This window comes from Erigeron canadensis, chromosome 1, assembly GCF_010389155.1.
Source record: "Erigeron canadensis isolate Cc75 chromosome 1, C_canadensis_v1, whole genome shotgun sequence".
NCBI lineage: Eukaryota > Viridiplantae > Streptophyta > Magnoliopsida > Asterales > Asteraceae > Erigeron > Erigeron canadensis.
This window is the reverse complement of record NC_057761.1, coordinates 53,705,309-53,727,208: the sequence shown is the minus strand read 5'-3', so window position 1 is coordinate 53,727,208 and position 21,900 is coordinate 53,705,309. Positions and strand designations below refer to the sequence as shown.

At 33.8% G+C, this 21,900-nt stretch overlaps 2 protein-coding genes and 2 long non-coding RNA genes across 5 annotated transcripts; 1 reads left to right on the top strand and 3 right to left on the bottom strand.

The window, feature by feature from the left end:
- Positions 1–211: 211 nt before the first annotated feature.
- Positions 212–1,313, bottom strand: LOC122585756. The gene is made up of 3 exons (XR_006321778.1): positions 1,245–1,313; positions 881–958; positions 212–533 (listed from the first exon to the last, which is right to left on the bottom strand). It is a non-coding gene; the product is annotated as an uncharacterized LOC122585756 (long non-coding RNA).
- Positions 1,314–2,655: 1,342 nt separating this feature from the next.
- On the bottom strand, positions 2,656–3,280 carry LOC122585755. 2 transcript variants are annotated; one of them, XR_006321776.1, is made up of 2 exons: positions 3,202–3,280; positions 2,656–2,946 (listed from the first exon to the last, which is right to left on the bottom strand). It is a non-coding gene; the product is annotated as an uncharacterized LOC122585755 (long non-coding RNA). The 2 variants fall into 2 exon arrangements; XR_006321777.1 differs by having other exon boundaries at positions 3,207–3,278.
- A 3,258-nt stretch (positions 3,281–6,538) lies between these two features.
- On the top strand, positions 6,539–18,358 carry LOC122578185 (probable inactive ATP-dependent zinc metalloprotease FTSHI 4, chloroplastic). The gene is made up of 17 exons (XM_043750094.1): positions 6,539–6,926; positions 6,996–7,251; positions 7,609–7,975; positions 8,737–8,995; positions 9,412–9,543; positions 10,359–10,433; positions 10,507–10,632; positions 10,731–10,840; positions 11,536–11,614; positions 11,709–11,846; positions 13,096–13,207; positions 13,305–13,468; positions 13,648–13,753; positions 14,103–14,179; positions 14,747–14,890; positions 14,964–15,125; positions 17,852–18,358. Exons 1-16 carry the CDS (start codon positions 6,702–6,704, stop codon positions 15,105–15,107), a joined length of 2,514 nt encoding a protein of 837 aa, XP_043606029.1. The 5' UTR covers positions 6,539–6,701; the 3' UTR covers positions 15,108–15,125; positions 17,852–18,358.
- A 950-nt stretch (positions 18,359–19,308) lies between these two features.
- LOC122582906 (dual specificity phosphatase Cdc25) lies at positions 19,309–20,479 on the bottom strand. The gene is made up of 3 exons (XM_043755339.1): positions 20,320–20,479; positions 20,074–20,212; positions 19,309–19,670 (listed from the first exon to the last, which is right to left on the bottom strand). The coding sequence occupies exons 1-3, from the start codon at positions 20,400–20,402 to the stop codon at positions 19,503–19,505; spliced, it is 390 nt and encodes a 129-aa protein (XP_043611274.1). The 5' UTR covers positions 20,403–20,479; the 3' UTR covers positions 19,309–19,502.
- Between the last annotated feature and the right edge of the window lie 1,421 nt (positions 20,480–21,900).

Below are 21,900 nucleotides of genomic sequence, written 5' to 3'. Positions count from 1 at the left end.
TTAGTATTATAGATATAATGAGGGTATAATTGTAAAATTATATATGTTTATCTTTTCTTTTCTTATCAATTCTATTTAACTCAAGAATGTCTTTTTTTAATGTAATTTTCTATCATTTACTCTCCTATCCAATCTTTTACTTTCTTTCCTTTTAAAAAAATCTCGAGAATGGAGTGTAAAAGTAAAACATTAATATTGACTAAACAACTCGTTGGCAATAGTTGAAGTTACATTCAGCCCATGGCAATCATTTTCAAGCATCAAAGCAAAAGTATAATAACAAATTCGAAACAATGTAATAACCAAATATGTGTCAAACAACTAACGTGTCATAATAATAATGATGTGCTCACCTGATAACGGCAAGCATTGAGCCCTTTGCATGCACTGATGACCTGAAGGACTGCCAAGCATAAATGCAACATCACTAAGCCGATTCATTTACAAAACATGCATGTTGACGCATCTCCTCGTGGGATCCTCGTGCCTGATGCAGCTTTCCTTATTTTAGACTCTTCTTTCGGCATCCTGGCCTGTAGAAACCAATGAATTCAAGATACGAATATTGGCTACAGCCAACTAATATGGCAACTGTTTACATGGTGTTTCTCCGATTCAAGGCTGATGAAAATGATTACTGATCTAGCTTGGAAGTCAGTGGGAATGGCAGCTAACTCGCATAGACCAAGCCGCCAACTGTGAACTATTACCCAACCTACCCATTTTGACAATCTATTTATAGGTCATCATTCTTGTCAACAACCTCAGGTTGCTATAACATATATAGATGAATAGATTTAGCTTTCAGCCATGATAAGCTGAAAGCAATAGTTAACAACATGCATATACAGGTGTTTGATAACATAAGTGAAGAGCTTACTACTTTCATTTTTTTAAAGAATGCCATTAAACTGTGCCACGTCAAATGCTCATGTATTCGGCTTGTTTAAACCAACACCTGCAAATTATAACCACAATGGGAAAATGATCAAAATTAAAAATAATTACTATATATATAATTATACGGTTAAACTAATGAAAAAAATCACTGTATCATCCATGATCCACAGTTTCAAGAGTAAAGGTTCTACTCCTTGAACCCGCTTCAATTACTTGGTGTCACCCATCTGGAAATTAGTCTCTTATATTGATTAAAACTATGAAAATCAAATGAAGTGCAAAAAATACTTTTGAAGGTAATTAATAATACTAATAGCATGTAACCTAGACTACATTAGCTCTACCTCTAAGGCAACTTTTTCAAAGTTAGACACTTCTAGCCAAAACAGGTCGACCTAGAAACTTGTACAAACCGACTTAAATGTAAATAAGCAAAGTGACATCTATTTACTTCATAAGTACCCCATGTCAGCGAATACCTAAAGACTTTTATCTTCATAAATTTCTTTCTTGGGGACGCCTTTTAATAATTTCCATTTAAGTCGAAAAAAGCAAAGATAATAATGCCCCAAAAAGAAGGGCTGAATTTTTTATGTCAAAAACAAAAATGGTCCTTGTTATTGTGTGCCTTGATCCTTAAATAGTCAAACTACAAAGTAAACGGGAAAAGAAAAGAAAAGACAGCATACTTAATTACTTATATCAGTAGACACTAAACTTCCATAGTTATAACGTTATGAATATTTCTAAACTTTGGAAAGCAAAAGAACTGATCTAGGGGTGGGTCGTGCCCTCAACTTAACCTACAAAATTACCACTAATCAAGATCAATTATGGGCAGTTTTTAGAGTATTGTATTTTTATAGTGATTGAAGATGTCAGTGCCTTTTATAAAAATAAAAGGTATTGGAAATTTGAACAATGCACCTGAACAAATACATACCGATGCAAACATAGAATGTTTTATGTGTCTGGTACCTATTGCATGATACTGGCCACTATATTATATTTAGACCGAGAAGTAGATTCTTTTTTTAGGTAAAAAGGATTACCCCGGCTAAATTCCGAGAAGTGGATTCTTGAACTATACTCTTTAAAAGTGCAGGCTTATTTAGCCACTATAGTTTTTTAATCATATTCATCACTTATTACCCAACCCAGACGTCCCACCCAATATACCACGTCTAGCAAAAACTTTAAGACGGTGAATAGCCAATTACATTCCGATCGATTTCCTTTCTTTTAAAAAAGTGGGAGCGAGTGGTCGAGTGTAAGCTATGCATTGTAAAACCACAATGGCAAATCAGCTATTGTTAGTATTCCAAAAAAACATCATATCATAAGAGCGATTCTTAGCAAGAAAATGAGGTGCAATGAATGAATCTATATGATGCATGTTTTTCTAGAAGATGGGGTGCAATGAACGAATCTATATGATGCATGTTTTTCTAGAGGATGAGGTGCAATGAACGAATCAAGCTACCAACACATAACAAAACATATATATATATATATATTGCCAAAAACAACATCGAAGAAAGAAAGTATTAAAAACAATAAGATATGAAAGGAATGTGCAAAAACAGATTAAAACAATACCAACATATCATAAGAGCGATTCTTAGCAAGAAAATTCCTAATATAAGAAAATAAACAAACCAACATGTTTAAAGTTTGTTATATATAGCGATGTTTCGCCTGTATCGTTGAAGTAGATGGAAAGATTAGTTGAGGAGCTTTATCAAACATCTGGAGTGCATCATAAAAACATACATTATTCTGATTGAAAACTTAAGATTACATTATAATTGAGAAAGAAAGGTCCCAAGATTGAAAACTTAAGATTACATTATAATAAGCAAAAAATGATAGAGATGATGACTATGTATAACAAAAGAGACCTATATTTACAAACAGTAGAACTGCTTACAGAACACAACTTCTTTTCATCAATATTTATACCTTCAACATCGTTCAACGAATCAACGCTCATTCGCTCAATCCACTTAATCCCAACTCTCTAACACTTGCAGCAAATGTCGTTAGCTTCAGAAAGACAAAATAATAGTAAACAATTAAAGATCAAAGATAAATACTATTTTACAGCCGTACAGATAGGTCCATGATCAGACAAAGAAAAAAAAAAAGATATATCAACCTACTTATTCTTAGTCTCTAATTTTCTTAAAATTCAATGGTGTGTAGCACCATCTGTAATTATTATCCAAACACAAATGAAACAATAACTAATTAATAATTTAATTGTCAAATTAAGAGATTTAATTAGAATAGATTAGTTACCTTACCCTTAATTGACACTTTGACAGCGTTGGTGGAAGAAAAAGGGATGGAGACCTGTTTTAATTTAAGTGGCTGAGATGAATCCAATGATTAATTTTAATGGCTGAGATTATATTTAAATATTATTTTTTTGTCTTAGCTGTGGTAGTCATTAATATATACTAGCATAGTGCCCGTACAATACAGCGGTGAGATGGCGGAGATGATAGGTCATAGAAGGTGATAAGTCATAGAGTGTGATAGCCAAATGTCTTAGCCGTGCAGGCTCCTCCCGCGAATTTAAAAATTCGTCGAAAGTATATCGAATGACATCTCTAAAGTTATCTCTAATGGAGGCGTCCTTAGGTGCCATTGGATATCCTTTGCCGTTGAAGCTTGTCCAAAAGTAAGGATTTTGTGAAGCTCTTACCTAAGGGCATGTCCTTACTTGTTTTTACTTAATATACATTTGTTTTCAGTTGGAACTAAAAGAATATGTAAGGACATGTAAGGATGTTTGTATGGTTGGAGATAAAATTATAAGATTTGAAGGATTTGTAAGGATATGATAGCGTCCTTAACATTGGAGATGACCTAATGAAAGAGAATGAAATTTTAAAAACACCCATACAATTTTTATAATTTATCGATATACGGTTTTTGAGATAAAAGATTTGAATGAATTTGAGGAATCTAATGATTTATGCAATAGAGAAAAAAATGAGTGATAGAGATTTGAGGAGAGAGAAAAAATGAGTGGTTGAGATTTAAAGGTATTATAGGTATATTAGGTAGAGATGTTTAAATTAGTGAATAAAAAATATGGGTAATTTAAATAGTTCCAAGTTGTAAAATAAAGGCTTCCTCCATTATATAGGAGTAAAGTAAAAATAAAGATAATTGTTTCAAATTGATTAGTGCTTCAGTTTATTATCGTGAAACTAATGTAACACTTCTACCTGTTAAAAAAGAAAGTTAAATGCTTTTTTTTTTTTATTTTCTTTCCTTTTAGACAAATTACCCTTACATGTAAACAAAAGATAGAAAATAATTTAAAATCTTTTACATGTTACACTAGTACACTACTAAATCTATTAGTTATTTATACTACTTTATCATAATTCTACACCTCCCATGTTAAAATTTTATATTGTTGTGCAACTATACTAGTTTATAATAATTTTACACCCCAATGTGCCAATATTAATATTCCGTAGTTGATGAATTAATTTACACGTTCAAATCCTTATATCTAAAATATATGTCTACCGTTTTTTTACATCAATTAGTTACCATTTAATGTCGTTATCATCAACAGTTATAACCACCATCACTTTATTATGCAAATATCCTTCTATATTAAACAAACTTTATATCCCAAAAAAGTTACAACTACGAACTTAAACAAGTAAAAAAACCTATTTTTGATTTGATGACTGATACTCGTATCCATTAAAGCCATAAGAATGGTTAAAAATAAATAAATTACACCAAAATCTCACTAGCATCAAGCAATTCAACTTTTCACACATTTTAAATAAACTACTGAGATGGAGGTAGATACAAACACTAGATCTCTCATAAGCAGTTAAGCACATATGTTAGGAATTAGGATAATCCCACGAACAATCTTTTTACAGGCCAATCGCAAATATAAAATATTGGATTGGATGACTTTGTTTTTCACCTTGTAGTTTGATTTGATCACAGACACAATCATATAATGACTTCCTATGCATCGTTATTTGTTTCGAAATAAATGGGTTCATAACCATTTAATATGTAGCATTATACAAAAGAAATAAGCACCGAGTTTATTCAAGGGAACCCGACACAAATTTGTTGTAGATAGATGTGTTTAAATATTCGAATCTGAATCCATGATTTGAATATAAAGTTCTTTCAAATATTCAAATTTAGATAATGGATGTCACTTTTCAGAATAATTGATCATGATAATCATAGTGATCAAACTCGCACAAGTCTAATCAAAACAAAATGAAATTGAGACGACTCGATGGATAATTCGACCTTGCTACGTACTTATAGCAAGACTCGTGTTTTGTGGTGTAACTCAGTTTGAGTCGAAGCGAGTCATGTCAAAAAATAAATTTTTACTTAAGCATAATTATTTATAATTTGATCTTATATATAATATTTATATATTTCTATATCTATATTTATATCTATACTTCATTATAATACAAACTAGGTATTCTATTTTTAGAATCTCTTAATTTCTTAAAATAATTATAGCATACATCTTTAATTTACTAAGTTACCTTCATTAACTCTTTAAATCACATAAATTATTTTACATCAATTATCTATCTTACTCGCCGTAGTTATCACCACAAGTCGCCACCACCACCACCGACACGCCGCCGCCTACACCGACGCATTGCGCGGGTATTCATCTAGTTTTAACTTAATATATAACTACAGTTATATATTTTACAATAAATACTTGCATATTAATATAAAACAAAATATAATAAAATAAAATTTTACAATAAATATTTGGATACATTATAAAAGTATATTATATATTTACTAATATTAATGTTCGTACGATATACGGATTGACTATATATTATTCATGTACTATTTAATATTTGTGTTAATAGAAAAGAAATTTTGAACATGGTTTATCACATACATTTAGTCTCTCCGATGGTAGTTTAATAGTTAGAAATATGTATAACAATTCACAAACGAATCTATCAAAGATCTAGTTTGAACTTCAACCACATTTTATTATATTAATAGATAAATAAATAATAATTAATATCAAATTATAAGTTAGAAATATAAAATATTGTTATCAAGTAATTGATTTAAAATATCAGATGTCAAATTAATAAGGTGTTTTGACTTTGAGAAAGTTCAGTTGGGTTCAAATATCGCATCCCTCACATGTTAGGATGAATTAATAGGGAGTTTTTTTAGAGTTTTGAGTTTCATAACAAAAATATGTCAGAGTTTAGGAGTAAAAATATGATAGATAAAAAAAATTTAATATCATGACTCTTATAATTCTTAATGTATCTGCTACTTCAATCTATATTTAACGTAGCCATGTGATGATAGGCCGTCAGGTCTAATTATTGACCTCTTACAATCTACTATTACCTTCTCGTTTAACTGGAGGTTTTTATGGAAACAAGCTTTTTAATTACCTTTAAATAAAATAAAATAAAAAATATATACATCTTACCACCTTCATACTTTGTCTATGTAGGGACTTGATAATGTTGTTGAAGACTCTTATAATTCATACACTTTTTAAAAGAACACGAGTTCGGGCTTATATAATTTGGTTGGGTTGGGCCGGGCCGCTACCTGCAGACAAAAAGTGATTTGGATAATGAACACCCCTCTTTCCCTCCCTCGTCAGGCATCACTCCCGGAAAACCGGTCCAAAGTAAAAACTACTACCTTGCCCCGGCCGCCCATTTCATGTTTTGTGTTGTCCGTCTGGAACAAGCTCCAACATTTGATTTGATTTGATTTGATTGGCAATGGAAATGGCGTGTTTATTATCATCATCCCACCCACTCTGTAGTAGTAAAACCCTAGTAGTCAAACAACCACCAACATTATCTCCCTTTTTCTTCACTAGTACTAAATTCCCGTCTTTCCTTCATCATCATCATCTCAATCCTGCCCTTCTTCAAATTAGGAAGGCGTCGTCTTCTTCTATTCAGAATCAAAATGACGATTCAGACACTTTACAGCTAGTTGAGGTTATTATTTCAAGGGTTGATTGATACTCCAATGTCATCATCTAATTTGCTTGCTTGTTTATTTTTCAGAAGCTCAAGGACACCGAGAAACGGCGAATAAATGAACTGGAGGAGCTTGACCGAAAAGCAAACACTCAGTTAGAAAGGCAGCTCATCTTGGCTTCTAATTGGAGCCGAACTTTATTAACCCTCCAGAATAAACTAAAGGGAACTCAATGGGATCCACATCATTCTCACAAAATTCACTACAGTGATTTCCTTAGCCTTCTCAATTCCAATAATGTTCAGTTCATGGAGTATTCCAATTACGGCCAGACCGTCTCAGGTTATTACCTCTCCACCTCCTTGTTCATCTCTACTTTTTTATATCACTATTAAATTAATTCTGTCATCTGCCAATAGCTTATACAAGTCTACATTGCAAGTTTATATTGGCATGTGTCATATCTCATATGCAATGTGGGATTTCATTATTTGCACAAGATATTTCATATACATGTTTAAAGAAACCCAGTTTGGCTCGTAGAATTACTGGATTTTATTGTATACATGTGTCAACTACTTAGTTTTGTGTTTATATCACTGTATTTCCTTAACACTAATGTTAAAATGCAAGGTTTGTTAGAATGCCACGATGTTAGTACTTTTTTAAATCCTTCCTAAATCTTTGGTTTTCTTACAGTGATTCTACCGTATGATAAGGATGGAGACTCGACAAGTGAGTCAAAGAAAGATGTTATTTTCAAGAGGCATGTCGTTGACCGTATGCCTGTTGACAGCTGGAATGATGTTTGGCAAAAGTTGCATCAACAACTCGTGAATGTTGATGTCATTAATGCGAATACAGTTCCTGCAGAGGTCTACTCGAGTGTCGCCACAATTGTTGTGTGGTCAATGCGACTTGCTCTTGCTATAGGATTGTACGTATGGATTGATAATATGATGAGGCCAATCTATGCAAAGTTAATACCTTGTGATTTGGGAAGCCCCCCTAAACAGATAAGACAGCCGATCAAGAACCAGACACTTGGATCATTAGGCGAGAGTCGGTAAGTAAATATACTTCATTATGCATCAATTATGATGAAACCAACCCTTGTTTGATTCAGGCTCAACTTTCATTAGGCGAGAGTCTTCTACCATGCACATTGGGATTCAGGCTCAACTTTCATTATGCAGTTAATTTTGTACTTTTAAAGAGGCGGCCTTCTTAAGTCCACTCTTTAATGCGAAGGCAGCAACATAAGCTAATTATGGTTGAGCCACAAACAATTATTAACAGTCAAGTAATTATGGTTACAAAAACAATCTTTTACCACAAAAATCTAAAGCTTTGATATAAAACAATTAAAATACTGTGCATTTAAAATAGAGATGTATTCTTAAAGAGGTGGCTTTTCCATGTCCAACCTGTTATGTGGAGGTGTCAAGATAGGTGGGGTTGAATAACGGGTCAAAAAGCATCGCCTCAGGTTGAGCCGCACACTATTACTTACTGTTGGCTAATTATGGTTATAAAAAGCATTATTTATTATGTATAACAATAGTCTAAGTCTAAATCGTTGATTAAAACAACATAGAAAGTTGTATGCAAATCGTATATTTGATGGAAACTTTGCTACAGGTGCTTGATATTACTCTGAATATTAAACGTCAGGTGACCTTTGAGGCTTTGACCCTTTTGACCTGTTTCCTGTTAGCTATTTTAGTCGACTCTTTTGAGATGAAACAACTCAAATTCATTCATATCCACATTTTAGAATTGATCTCTAGAAACGGTTTTTCATAGTTTTCTTGCATCACTTTGCAGAGCTAAATTTATATCAGCAGAAGAGACAACTGGTGTCTCCTTTGATGATTTTGCAGGACAAGAATATATAAAGAGGGAATTACAAGAGATTGTTAGAATACTAAAGAATGATGAAGAATTCCAAAATAAAGGCATATACTGTCCTAAGGGTGTCCTACTTCATGGTCCTCCTGGAACTGGTAAAACTCTACTAGCAAAAGCTATAGCTGGTGAAGCAGGTCTTCCTTTCTTTGCAGCCAATGGCACTGATTTTGTTGAGGTCAAAACCTTTATCTTTTTATTATATCTTTGTTTTTATTAAACTTGCAAGTGAATTTGGAAAAATTGGGCAGATTGGCTAACAGGTTGAAATAGGAAAGGTTTTGTTAACTTAGTAATACTTCTTGGTTCTTTTTTTTTTCAATAAAGACATATAAAATCTGTATTTTTGTAATTATAATTTAATTAATTAATATTATTATTTGGGATGCTTTAGACATTTTCGGGTGACTTATAACCCATCTGACTTAAAATACATTTATCTTTGTTAATTTAGTTTGTTTTATCATATATCTAACCCAATGGTGATAAAACCTAACCCGAATAACATATTCATAAGTAATTGGGTTGGAAAATTTTTTCCAGTAAAAATAGCAGGATCATGGCTACAAGCCTATAAGTTGAAATTGTATGCAGATGTTTGTTGGGGTTGCGGCGTCTCGTGTGAAGGATCTTTTTGCTAGTTCAAGAACATTTGCTCCTTCTATTATTTTTATTGACGAGATAGATGCTATTGGCAGCAAACGTGGTGGCCCGGACATTGGCGGGGTACGGTGACAAAAGCTTCTTTCATCATTGAAATGTTTGAACACCTTACATTGCCATACTAAAATTAATTAAGATTAACGTAAGCAGATTTTTGATAAATGCGGATTTCAATTTGCTTTTGTCTCTTCTAATAATCTAATTACTGGTTGTTATCTTTTGACACTAGATCACTTTTACGCAACACTGACTGTTGAAAGATTGTCGTTAAAGCCTTATGATAGAAAAAGAAGTTGCTGCCATGACATAGATTACCAGTTTTATTGTTGATAGACAAGAATATCAATTTGGTTTATGAATGTGATTGTTATTATTTTTTTTTTTAAATTATTTTTTAATCTTAAGTAGCATTGGATTTTAGCTTGCTACCCATATGAGAGGATTTACTGTAATTTATAAGATGGCAGCAAATAAGTAAAGTCTATGTGTGCCTTGGAGATAAATAGATATAATGTTTAGTTTATCACCCATATGAGATGTAAATTGTAATAAGATGACTGCAGGTAAATAAAATTTATGTGTGCCATGGACATTGATAGATAATATATAATTTATTATGTCTCTTTGCTTTTGGAGTTAACTATTTATTCATACAGAAGTATCAGGAGATATTTACAATTTGGTTATTGGTATGAATGTAACTTCTTTGTTTGGTGTATAAATGACCGGCAAACACACACACACACACATGCACATATGTATATGCACATAGTTATACATGCATACATATATACATAGCCACATGGGTACAAAGCCACCCATATCTGCTCCACACCATCTTTTGACTATGTCACTCGTCTATGCTTATTACTTAATAGGGTGGTGCAGAGAGGGAACAGGGTCTGCTTCAAATATTAACAGAAATGGATGGTTTCAAAGAGTCAACATCTCAGGTATTGATTTTATTTCCATTATAGTTCATACAAAGAGTTAGAGGCCACGGACAAGCTAACCTTGCCTACACAGGTGCTAGTTATTGGAGCAACCAACAGGCTGGATATTCTTGATCCTGCTCTTTTGAGAAAAGGCCGTTTCGATAAGATAATAAGGGTTGGTTTGCCCTCTAAAGATGGTAGATTTGCTATATTGAAGGTACCTTCCCTAAAGATTTTGGTTTTCACTCTTCAGTATCCAGCTTCATTAGTTCATTACAATTTATTGTTAGGCTTATCTGAGGTATGATATAACAGGTTCATGCAAAAAACAAATATTTTCGTTCTGAGGAAGAGAAGGAAAACTTATTGCTGGAAATTGCAGAGAAAACAGAAGATTTTACAGGAGCAGAGCTGCAGAATATACTGTAATTTTATTACGTATCTATAGATGTGGAAAATGGGCGGGTTGGGTGACAGGTTAACATGGGATGGAAAGGGTTGAGTGGGTTGATAAACATTTGGGTTTCCAAAAATAGATCAAAACCAACTGGGTTGGATCAGTGGTTGGAGCCCTTGCCTCTGGAAACAGAGTTCATGGGTTCGATTCTCATGCCCAACAAGGCTGGAGGTCCTTTTCTACCTTTGGTAGTTACTGTAAGCAGCCTCATTACCTTTGGCAGCGGTAAGGTTGTCTACATATTAATCTCCCCCATACACCATCGAAGACGGTATTGGGACCCAAAACCCGTGGAAGACGGCATTGGGAGTTTCTTTTATATGTGTGTCAAATAAGCTAACACTAGCTATACCCAAAACCCGTGGAAGACGGCATTGGGAGTTACTTTTATATGTGTGTCAAATAAGCTAACACTAGCTATATCATTACAACAGTAATCTAAGAAGAAAATAATTTAATAAAGTTATATCGAAAATGTGACTCATCTAATCCATTTGACGTGTTACCTTTTAAGTTAATTCCTCAAGTTTAACGGTCTTAGCCATTAGAGATAAAAACATAACTATGATCTAGCCTTTATAACTTAATAGGTCGAGATGTCACCTCTAATGTTTTAGTTTGTTCCAGTTTTTCTAAGATTGAAGCTAACAACTTGGTAAACAGGAATGAAGCTGGTATTTTGACTGCCAGAAAGGACTTGGATTATATAGGACGAGAAGAACTTCTCGAGGCCTTGAAAAGGGTACATGCTAAAACTTATGAAGCACATAAATTTAGCATTCGGCTAACATGTCTTTATTTCTTGTACTAAATTTGTTTATGTGTCTGAATGGCAGCAAAAAGGAACGTTTGAAACAGGTCAAGAAGATAGAAGTGAAGTCCCTGAAGAGCTAAAACTGAGGCTGGCATATAGAGAAGCAGCTGTCTCTGTTCTTGCATCCTACTTTCCAGATCCCCACCGTCCTTTCATGGGGGTAAAGTAGAAATATTCCTCAGAATTTCCCTCAGTTATTTTGTTCCTCACTAGTCATCTGGCTTTATGGGTAAAGTAAGGTTTCAAGGGTGGTTTGTTGTGAGGTTGGTAATAAGGAATTAAAACGTGATTAGTAGGGGTTGACCCCAAAACACTTTATTGCTCATATATTTGGTTATAGCTAGTGAATCATTAGATATGTTCCATCATATAGAGATTTTTTGCATGCTACTTTCCAGATCCTTACTATCTTTTCATGGGCGTAAAGTAGAAACATTTCTTAGAGATTCCCCAGTTATTCTGCCCCTCACTATTTGTCTCTTTTTATGGGTAAACCAAGTTTTCAAGGGTGGTTTGCTGTCAGGTCGGTAACAATGAAGCAAAACGTGATTAGTAGGGGTTAACCCAAAAACACTTTTTGTCCATTATTGGTAATAGTTAATCAATCGTTGGATATGTTTATTTGCTTATAAAACAATAAGCTTGTCTTAATTAGCTAGATCTCCAAGAGGTTGTATGCATAAAAGAATACACGTTGGGAGGCTTTAAATCTGTGGCATGTTGCTTATTTGACCAGTTCTTTACATCTAAATTTTATTTGATCTACTTTAGACTAAAAACAACCCAAGCAACCCATTGATAAGTAAATGGGTCGAAAGTATGTCCTTTAAGACCGTCTCTAATGTATACACCGTGTTTTGGTGTTAAAATTTCATCTCCAACCAAGTCACCAACTTTGGTGTAACTTTTAGTGCAACACTAAATTGTTAGAAATTTTACACCAAATTTGGTACAACATGAAACGTTACACCAAATATTAATTTCTTCTCTATCATCTTACATTATTTTGTTTTTCTATAAACCCTTATAAACATTGTATTACGTTTGTTTAATCTCTCAATTTTTCAAGGTCTAAAAATATGTAAAATACCCATAGCATTTAAGTTCTGTTAGCTTAAGTCAACTATCTAACTTAGTAACAAACAAATGTCAAAAATTTCTTTTTAGTAACTTACTCCTAAGTTTATACTTTCCTTTAACATTTAGTTAATTTCTACATTTCTGTAGTTATATCATTTAATTACCAACTTAATTTATTATTAGTTATTTATAATCTACATTTAGTGTAAAAAGATTCTCATTTTACACCAAATTTGATACACTAATTGGTGCATACATTGGAGATGCCCCAAGGTAATGCAAGTTTCTGGATCCTATTTCTTGACAATCTGAAAATTTTACATCTACAGACAGATATCAATTCTGTTAAAAGTCAATCCAACATGCGCTACGTAGAGATTTCAGGACGGGTCTTCAAAAGGAAGGCAGATTATGTAAATGCCATAGTCCGTGCTTGTGCTCGTATGTATATTAAACTCCATTCTTCTAGATTAGCCATTTACCAGTTTATTTGGATGCTATCTCGGTATCTCTTTATAATCTTTACCTTACTCTATAGCCAGAGTGATTGAAGAGGAGATGTTTGGATTAGACAATTTATGCTGGATATCTGCGAAGGCTACATTAGAAGCTTCAATGCTTGCTGAGTCCTTAATTCTCCAGTCTGGAATGACATCATTTGGGAAGGCATACTACCGGAAACAGCACGATTTAGTACCAAATGTAAATGTCTCTATCCAATCACAGGGGTTAAGCTTGCATTTTTAGATTTTGTTTTGGTTTATTTTCTTTTTGCCAGTTACGTTCTTGCATTTTGGCTATTTTTGTTATTAGTGTAGCTAATCGATTCACCTCCGGTTTATTCATATTTAAAGTTTCATAGGTTTTTTTTTTAACTGTAGCTTGCAGCCAAACTTGAAGCACTTAAGGATGAGTACATGCGGTTTGCCATGGAAAAATGTTATTCTGTTTTACGGGAGTATTATTCTGCGGTAGAAGAGATCACAGGTTTGGGGTGCTCAGTTTGTATAGAAAAGAATCATAATCTTGATAATTGAATGAATGTTTCTGGATTTTAACTTACCAATTGCCTCTGGCCTAGCGGGTATCAAACGTGTATCCCCAAGTAGTTGTTGGTTTTTGTCCCACTTGGGACAACGGTGTTTAGAAAGGAGTGTAGGTTGTGCTGATAAAAAAATAAAATAAAAAATCTAGATGGCAACTTAGCAGTTTAAACCTCTCATGCACACATAAATAATATGCATGAATGATTGTCACAACATAAAACATTAGAGCTGCATCTTTATATAGCAAAAAGGACAGTAAGTGATAAGATATTGTTACTATATGACTTCAGATATTCTACTTGAGAAGGGTGAGATTGAAGCGGATGAAATTTGGAGTATATTCAAAACTACACCTCGGATAGCTCAGGTTATATCCAAAATACTGCCCTGATAACATTTATATGCATATAGTCACACATTTTAATTCGTACTTTTGTGACTATAGTTATATCCATCTCAGATACATAAAATAAGATGTATCATGCATCTAACTATATAAGATGTTTATTATCATGCTATGTAATTGGACTAATTATCAATTCATGTAAGACATCTACCTCATAAGCTACTGGCTCCAGTTGCACATGACATGATATCATGCAATCTAGAGTTGGCAAATTAGACTGGTCAGATCAATGGTAATCGGTCAAAACATGTAATATTTTGCATGTCTAACCGAGTAACCGGGTTATATTGGGCTTGGTTGACCCTGGATATAAATATTCTTCAATACTCAAATGGTTAAAACAATATTTGTATTATTACATGAAATCTAACCTTTTGATAATGCATAGGAGGTTATATGAATTCTAAATATCTTGTTAGCCGACTTTCCACCTATTCGACTTGTTCCTAGCTAACTTAATTCGAAGTAAATGGGTCGAAACTGCCTATCTCTTATGCCATGTTATCTTTTCATGTATTAATTGTTCAGCCTAGTGTTCCCCCCATTGATGAATATGCTGCACTGATATATGCCGGAAGATGGGGCATCCACGGTGCTTCACTTCCAGGTAGGGCTACATTTGCACCCGGCAATGTTGGATTTGTGACTTTTGGATCCCCACGTCCAATGGAGGTTAGTGCAGAAATGATTTCAGCTTTAATTATGCGTATTCTTGCTGTAATGGCCGAATTTTTGTTTTCTACAGACTCAGATTGTTAGTGATGATACCTGGAAGCTAGTTGACAAAATTTGGGACACTAGGGTTCAGGAAATTAGAGATGGGGCCAAAAAAGAAATCGAAGCTGAACAGGAGACGCCACGGGTTTTAATAGCCAGCCATTTTCTATGATGGTTGCCGTCTTTTATGGTTAGTGTCTACTTGTCCTCAAATATAGTGTTCTAAGAAGTAGAGATGGCAAAAAAGGCGTGTTAGGGAATGGGTCAGTCCAAAATGGTAGTTGGTCAAAACAGTCAGTGTTGGGGTGAGTGATGATGAGGATATATTTCCTTAAATAACCATTTAACTTCCAAAACATCTCAAAACACAGTTAAAAAGACTTTAAAATACATTAACTACATTATGATTAATCATTCTCGTTATATGTATTGATCATGAATGTCGATTCATAGGCTATTCAAACTGCTTTACCACATTAATTTATGTTATTTATCAAATATAATAAATAAATTTAACGACTTTAACATAAGGCTGGTGGCCTAGTGTTATAGACCTTCTCTCTAAGGGTGAAAATACCTGGAGGTCCTATTTTACACTCAATCACAAAACGAGTTGGATACCTAATGACGTTTACTAGCTTTTTCATTATCATTGCACATTAAAACTTTTGAAACATGGTTATCATAAATTTCTGCACTAAAATCTAGTTATATCACTACAATTGTAAGATTAATAAAACGATTTTGGACGTTGTATGCGTTAAGAATACACTTTCGGCAACTTCAATTCGTTGGACCCTTTGACCCATTTTCTTTGACCCTTTCTTTTATCCATTTTACACATCAAAGATTAAAACATAACCCAAATCGACTCATTTACAAGTGAATGGGTCAAATTTGCAACCTGTGCTAAGAAGCATTAAGCAAAGCTAGGCACTTGAGTATGATAATTTCGAATCTCAAAGACTCTTCTTTTATGCACAATCTTTGCATGACACTTTATAAGCTGAAGGTCTTTTTGGAATAATATCTTACCAGCCCCATACCCCGCTTAGTCGCTTACCAGTGGGACTGGGTATGGTTATACTTAAGCAGGAATTAAATGGTTGTTTTTACTGGTTTTATTTTTAGTTGAAAAAAATATGATATGCTTTATATTACGTGAAAGTAACAAAAGTAGTGTGATTTTGATGCCATTTCTATATACTGCATAAAATACTTTGGGTGTGGAAGCCTCAGGACTATATAATCCAAACCTGAACCCTGAGTATCTATGGTGTTGTGCACTTAATGCCAACACTTATGCTTTTAGTTTTTAAACCGCACATCAATATATGTGCGAGACTAGAAAAGTAATGTTTGATAATTGCTTGCATGGTTGAAGCACAACAACAACAATATACATGTTTTTAATACATATTTGCATTGTCACTTTCTTCCGTACAGTAATACTTTCCCTAAAGAGTAGTTAATTCCAAGATAAATTTACAATTTCGCTACATATTTTTATTGAAATAATACTTTTCTTTTCTGCCTTTTTATAAACTTCAAATACCTATAGGTTAGCTGTTTGCTTACTGGCAACAATACTTAAATTTGCACATAAATATAGAACGAAGAATCAGAAATCGTTGGATTTACTAAAAGCAAAAAGAATGCAAACTTGTGACCGTAAGTTTACATAAAGATAGGGAAGGTCTTGAAATTCAGTTGAATGAATTGAACTTCTTGTCATTAGGCAGTACTCATTTAAAGGTGGCGATCACAACCCATTTAAACATGAAATAGGTCATATTTCCTTCCAACAGTTTAAATGGGTTTCATAACTGTATCTGTTACACTATTTAATTGTTACTTAAGCTGGACAAAAAAAATATGTGGGTCAACCCAACCTGAAATGATCTCTTTTTACCTGCATTAAAATCCAACAGTTATGACCTGGACCTAGGGATGGCAAAAAAATCCGTACCCAATGGAGAAATCCGAAACCTGACAGTTTTAGGCGGGGTCCAACCTGCATACCCGGCCCGCATACTTGAAAGCCGGCCCGAACCTGTATACCCGATCCGTATGTATTACATTATAATAATATTGATATTTGTATTTCCAATAGGTATTTAAATATATGAAATCCTAATTAATATTTTAAGAGTTAATCACAAATATTTATACTTTTGGAAATTATTAACATGATTGAATGAAAGGGCCACTATATGGTACTGTCCTAAATAACGTTTAATTGGAGCATCAGTAACATTTTCGCATATCACAATTGAGTCTTGTAACTATAAGTTTAGTCAATCAAACAGATTAAAGTTCTTGTAACCATTACTACGGAAGTTAGAGGTACTGACTATACGTACAGATATATTATACGTATATAAATTAACGGGTCCCCAATTACCCGTGGGGAAACCCGTTACCCAACGGTCAGTAAGTATATGGGGACTCTTCGGCCCCGGGTTTGGGACGGGCATTTTTAATCAAGTCCGGGTCTGGGATTACTAAAACCCGATCCATACCCAGCCTGTTGCCATCCCTACCTGGACCCAGTTCTAGTTACCCAACCAGCCATTTTTCTACCTCTTTCACAAGAACATTAGGTCTATATATCGATAAAAAACATTTAAGAATTAAGAAAGAAAATTTCAAATCTAAGCGTGGTAATCTACCATTTTGATCAATGATTCCTTCCCCCCCACCCCCCCTTTTCTCCTTTCTTTAATAAAGTTGTAGGTAGTAAGTAGTAACGCCACAAGCATCTTGTTTATTTGTCAACAATATGTCCATAAATTTGAGTTTATAGCTAAGAATCCTTTATACAGTTAAAGAGTGGAATTTTGTATTTGTTTCCAGATCCTTATAGCTGTACCACAGTCAATGATATGTTTCTGATTTGCTCAATCCTCTTCGCAGGCAATTTCATGCTCAAATTATGTCGACTAGTTTTGGTAGTCTAGCCACATTTTCTTGATCACGCGAACCTTATATGCACTAAAAAAGACCCGAGCTTTGTTGTATCATGGTTCCCAGGCCATCAAAAGATCATGCGATTGCACACAGCAAATATAGTGTCAGTTTAATGGAAAACTTGATTGCAATCAATCATGGAGGGTGAAGATGATCGTGACCATTCTGTGATTTGCATGTAATATTGTATAAGTTGACATGTAAGAGGCCCATGGTCTACTACGCTTAAATGGAATTTCACGCTGGTTTTGATCTTGAAGATGCGTCGCACAAGTCATTTGTTGAGTTAGATCCAAGACGTAGAAAAAGGCTATGTAGTACAATTATGCAACATCATCATCTTCTGCGTATATAGAGTTGTATTTATTTGAATTATAAAAAGGTTTTTGTAGTCTATTGTTGTATTCAATCAAATCTTTATATTTATGTGCATCTAATTTCTTTATAATTTTATCTCTCATAAGCGGTTAATGTATAGGTCAAATGAATGTTACCACTAGAATGAGCATTCTTTTCTCGTTCTGTAGAATGGTATAAGTTCTAAAATAACATTTGATTGATTTTTGGGTTTTTATGTATTTAATTAAAAGGGGGTTTGGAATGTTTTGGAGAAGCTATTTGATTAGTGCTTTAGAAAAACACATCTAATCAGAATAAGTTGTTTGATTAAAAAGGTAATGATTTGTGTTTTCATAGAGAGATTGCCGTTTCAAGACACGTATAATCAGAAAAAAATGTTTGGCTAAAAAATGTACTCGTACAGTCGTACTAGTATGTGTTTTTGGTTTTGAAGTTTTTTCGCAGTTTTAAAATTGCAAATTTTATTTTGAAAAGGTAATGCCAAACACATACCCCCTAAGTTGTACGTTCTTTAATATTTATTAATATTGAAATTCAAAATTTTGAATACAAATTATATGCATATTTTGCCAAAAAAAAAAAAAAAAAGTCAAGAATAAGAAAAAAAAAAAAAAGATTTGTTTTTGAATACTCCAATAATCCTAGGTTGTAATATATGATTTTTTGATACTCCAATAATCCACTCTCACTCACAAACATAGATAGTATTACTCGAACCACGATGAATCCTTCAAAATCAAATACCTTACTCATTGACCATCAACCCATTGACTTTATGGGTTTTAATTGCTTTACGTCATACAACAATGGTATGTCTTAATATTTTATATTTAGAGTTAAACTCACTATCACATTATACATTTTAATGATAAAAACCAAGATCTGGGTGATTACAATCATCATAGGCAACTTTCCTAAGCACATTTTAAAGAAAATCCCACAAACAATCCTAAACAGAAAACATTTAAATGGATGACTTTGTGTTTCTCACTTTGTAGTTTGACTGGGCACGAGCATATTTAAACATTAACGATACAATCATATAATGACTTCAAATGCATCCTTATACGTTTCCAGTTAAATGGGTTCATAACCATTCAATGTGTAGGATTATACAAAAGAAATAAGTGTCGGGTTCAGTCAAGTAACCAACCCGACAGAAACTTGTAGCAGGGCAGCAGATGATAATATAATAATAGTATATGTATGTCATATAATAACAAGAAAGCCTCTTGATTTAGCATCCACCTTTGCAAGTAGTTCCAGTGCAGCGACAAACAGGTTTGCCAGAAGCTTCCCAACCATTATAACCGCGTTCAAGCACCATTATACTCTTGATTCCTACATCTTCCTTCGCTCCAGCTAGATAATCTGCAAATCTGCGTGCACATTTGGGTCCACGAACCTGAAACAAATAACATAATTACTATACTTAACAATATGGTTGATTTTAGAATTTAGACACCAATTGTAGACATATTAGATGACAAAGAATTGCAGTCTTAACTGCCTATTATAGACACCAATAGTGTTTAAGCGAGACTTGAATCCATAACCTCATGGTTGATTTTTGGTATACACTTTAACGAACCCAACAACCGATTATATTCAGATAAAATGATGATAAGGAGTTTAATCAAGTGCTTGAGAACTTAAAACACAATATGGGATACAAGGAGCATAAAATAGTACTGGTTTCAATGGTATGAAAAAAAAAGGACCTAAAACCCTAAATCTAATCCTAAGTATTGTGGGTAAAGAAAAAAACATAAGTATATATAAATGTAAAAAAAAAAAAAAAGACATGCCTGACTAAGGGCACAGTGAAAAACAAGGGTATCTTTGCCTTTAGCAGCCTGAACAAGATTAGGGATCCTATCCTGGAACGAGTCACTAGCAAAGTGAAGTGATCCAGCTATATGTCCGTCGTAGCTCCTTTCATCGTCCCTGTTGTTATATTTATATTATATTATTATATGTTTTATATATGCATACAAAGTCAAGGAAAACGGGGGTATAATAATAAAAATAAAATCGGGAGATGAATTAATTACCTGACGTCAACAATGGCGACATTAGCGCGTTCTTTAAGAGACAAGAGCTCAGATCCAGTGATGTAGGATATCGATTTCGCCATTATTGGTAGCACCGGAGATTTTTTCACCGATTCTGATTGGTGTGGTGAGGAGCAACACCATTTTAGAGGAAAGAATCTGATGCTAGTTTTGACCATTGGTTTATTTCACTTGTACACATTCAATCCCCTATGTTATATAACATTTTCCAAATCATCCGTGAGTTAGTAACCAAACAACAACTGTACCCAATCTCTGAGCGGGGTATGGGGGAGGTGAGCTGTAAACAGTCTTACCTCTAGAAAGACTGCTTCCATAAGGACCTCCGGGCAAGAATATGTAAAAGTCGTACAAGGGTAAAGTGTTTATACCTGTCTGTCGAGAAAATGCTAAGACGATATACCTGTCAGCTGTGTCCGCTGGATATGGCTACCTGAAGATTAGGGAAGAGTAGCAAATGTACGGACTAAAAAATACCTTAGCATAGTACATAAGATCTAGCAACCATAATACGCAAATAACAGCATAAAATGTAGGAACATAATAAACAAAGTCTTTAGCAAGGGGCTCAAACAAGAGGGATGTAAACCGCCATAACAACCAAACCTATACGCAAGAATTGACTAAAGACTAAGGGGATTAAAATATTTCTAAACAACCTACGTAGCAAAGTACCCTAGGCCACTAGTCCAAACTAATCCTAGTCTACTCGCAAAAACGCTCCAACACGACAAAGGTAACCTATACACATAGTCCTTTACACGCTAACTTAGCTGCCTAGCTAGACATTAACTTAGACTAATCGTGTCCTCTTCCAAGCACCCAAACCCCTAAACTAGTCCTAGTCCTTTAATAAACTTTCATCGGTCATGTCCTCCAACAGGTAAAGCAATTTGGGGCAGCCAAAAGTAACCTTCCCCCTCGATTTTGGCCTCCCTCTACTCCGGCCAAAACCTCTACAGAGGTTACTGAGAAAGAAATCAAATGTTATAAAACAATTTGGTTTGAACACCTATGTTATAACATAGGAACACCTGTGTTATAAAACAATTTGGTTTGAATGAATGGTAACATTTTGATATTTCGAGAAAGAAATCAAATGTTCGATTCTCATATTATGAAAAGGTCGAAAGTCTTTTTCTACCATTTAGGTAGAACCTGCAGCAAACTCTCTATCTAGATAGGGGTAAAATATGTCTACATCTTAACCATTTCACCGAGATATTATGGTACAAATCCCATGAAAGACGGCGGCGAGCAGTTCCTTTTATCCGTGAGTTGGAAACAAGAAAGTTTCCTCAAATTCCCGTATAAGTCAGAAAGTGGTATAGAATTTCACATAAGATAGAAAACGATATTTATTTTCGATAGTTTTCGAAGTTGGTTTAAGAAAATATTTAAGTTAGTCATTAATTTCTTTCCCATCCTATATATAACTAATGTTTTAAATTAAAAATTAATAATTATATATATATATATATATATATATATATATATATATATATATTGCCGGTAGAACTGAGAGAAAAAAAGATTGAATTCTCTAGCTTCTTATTGGCT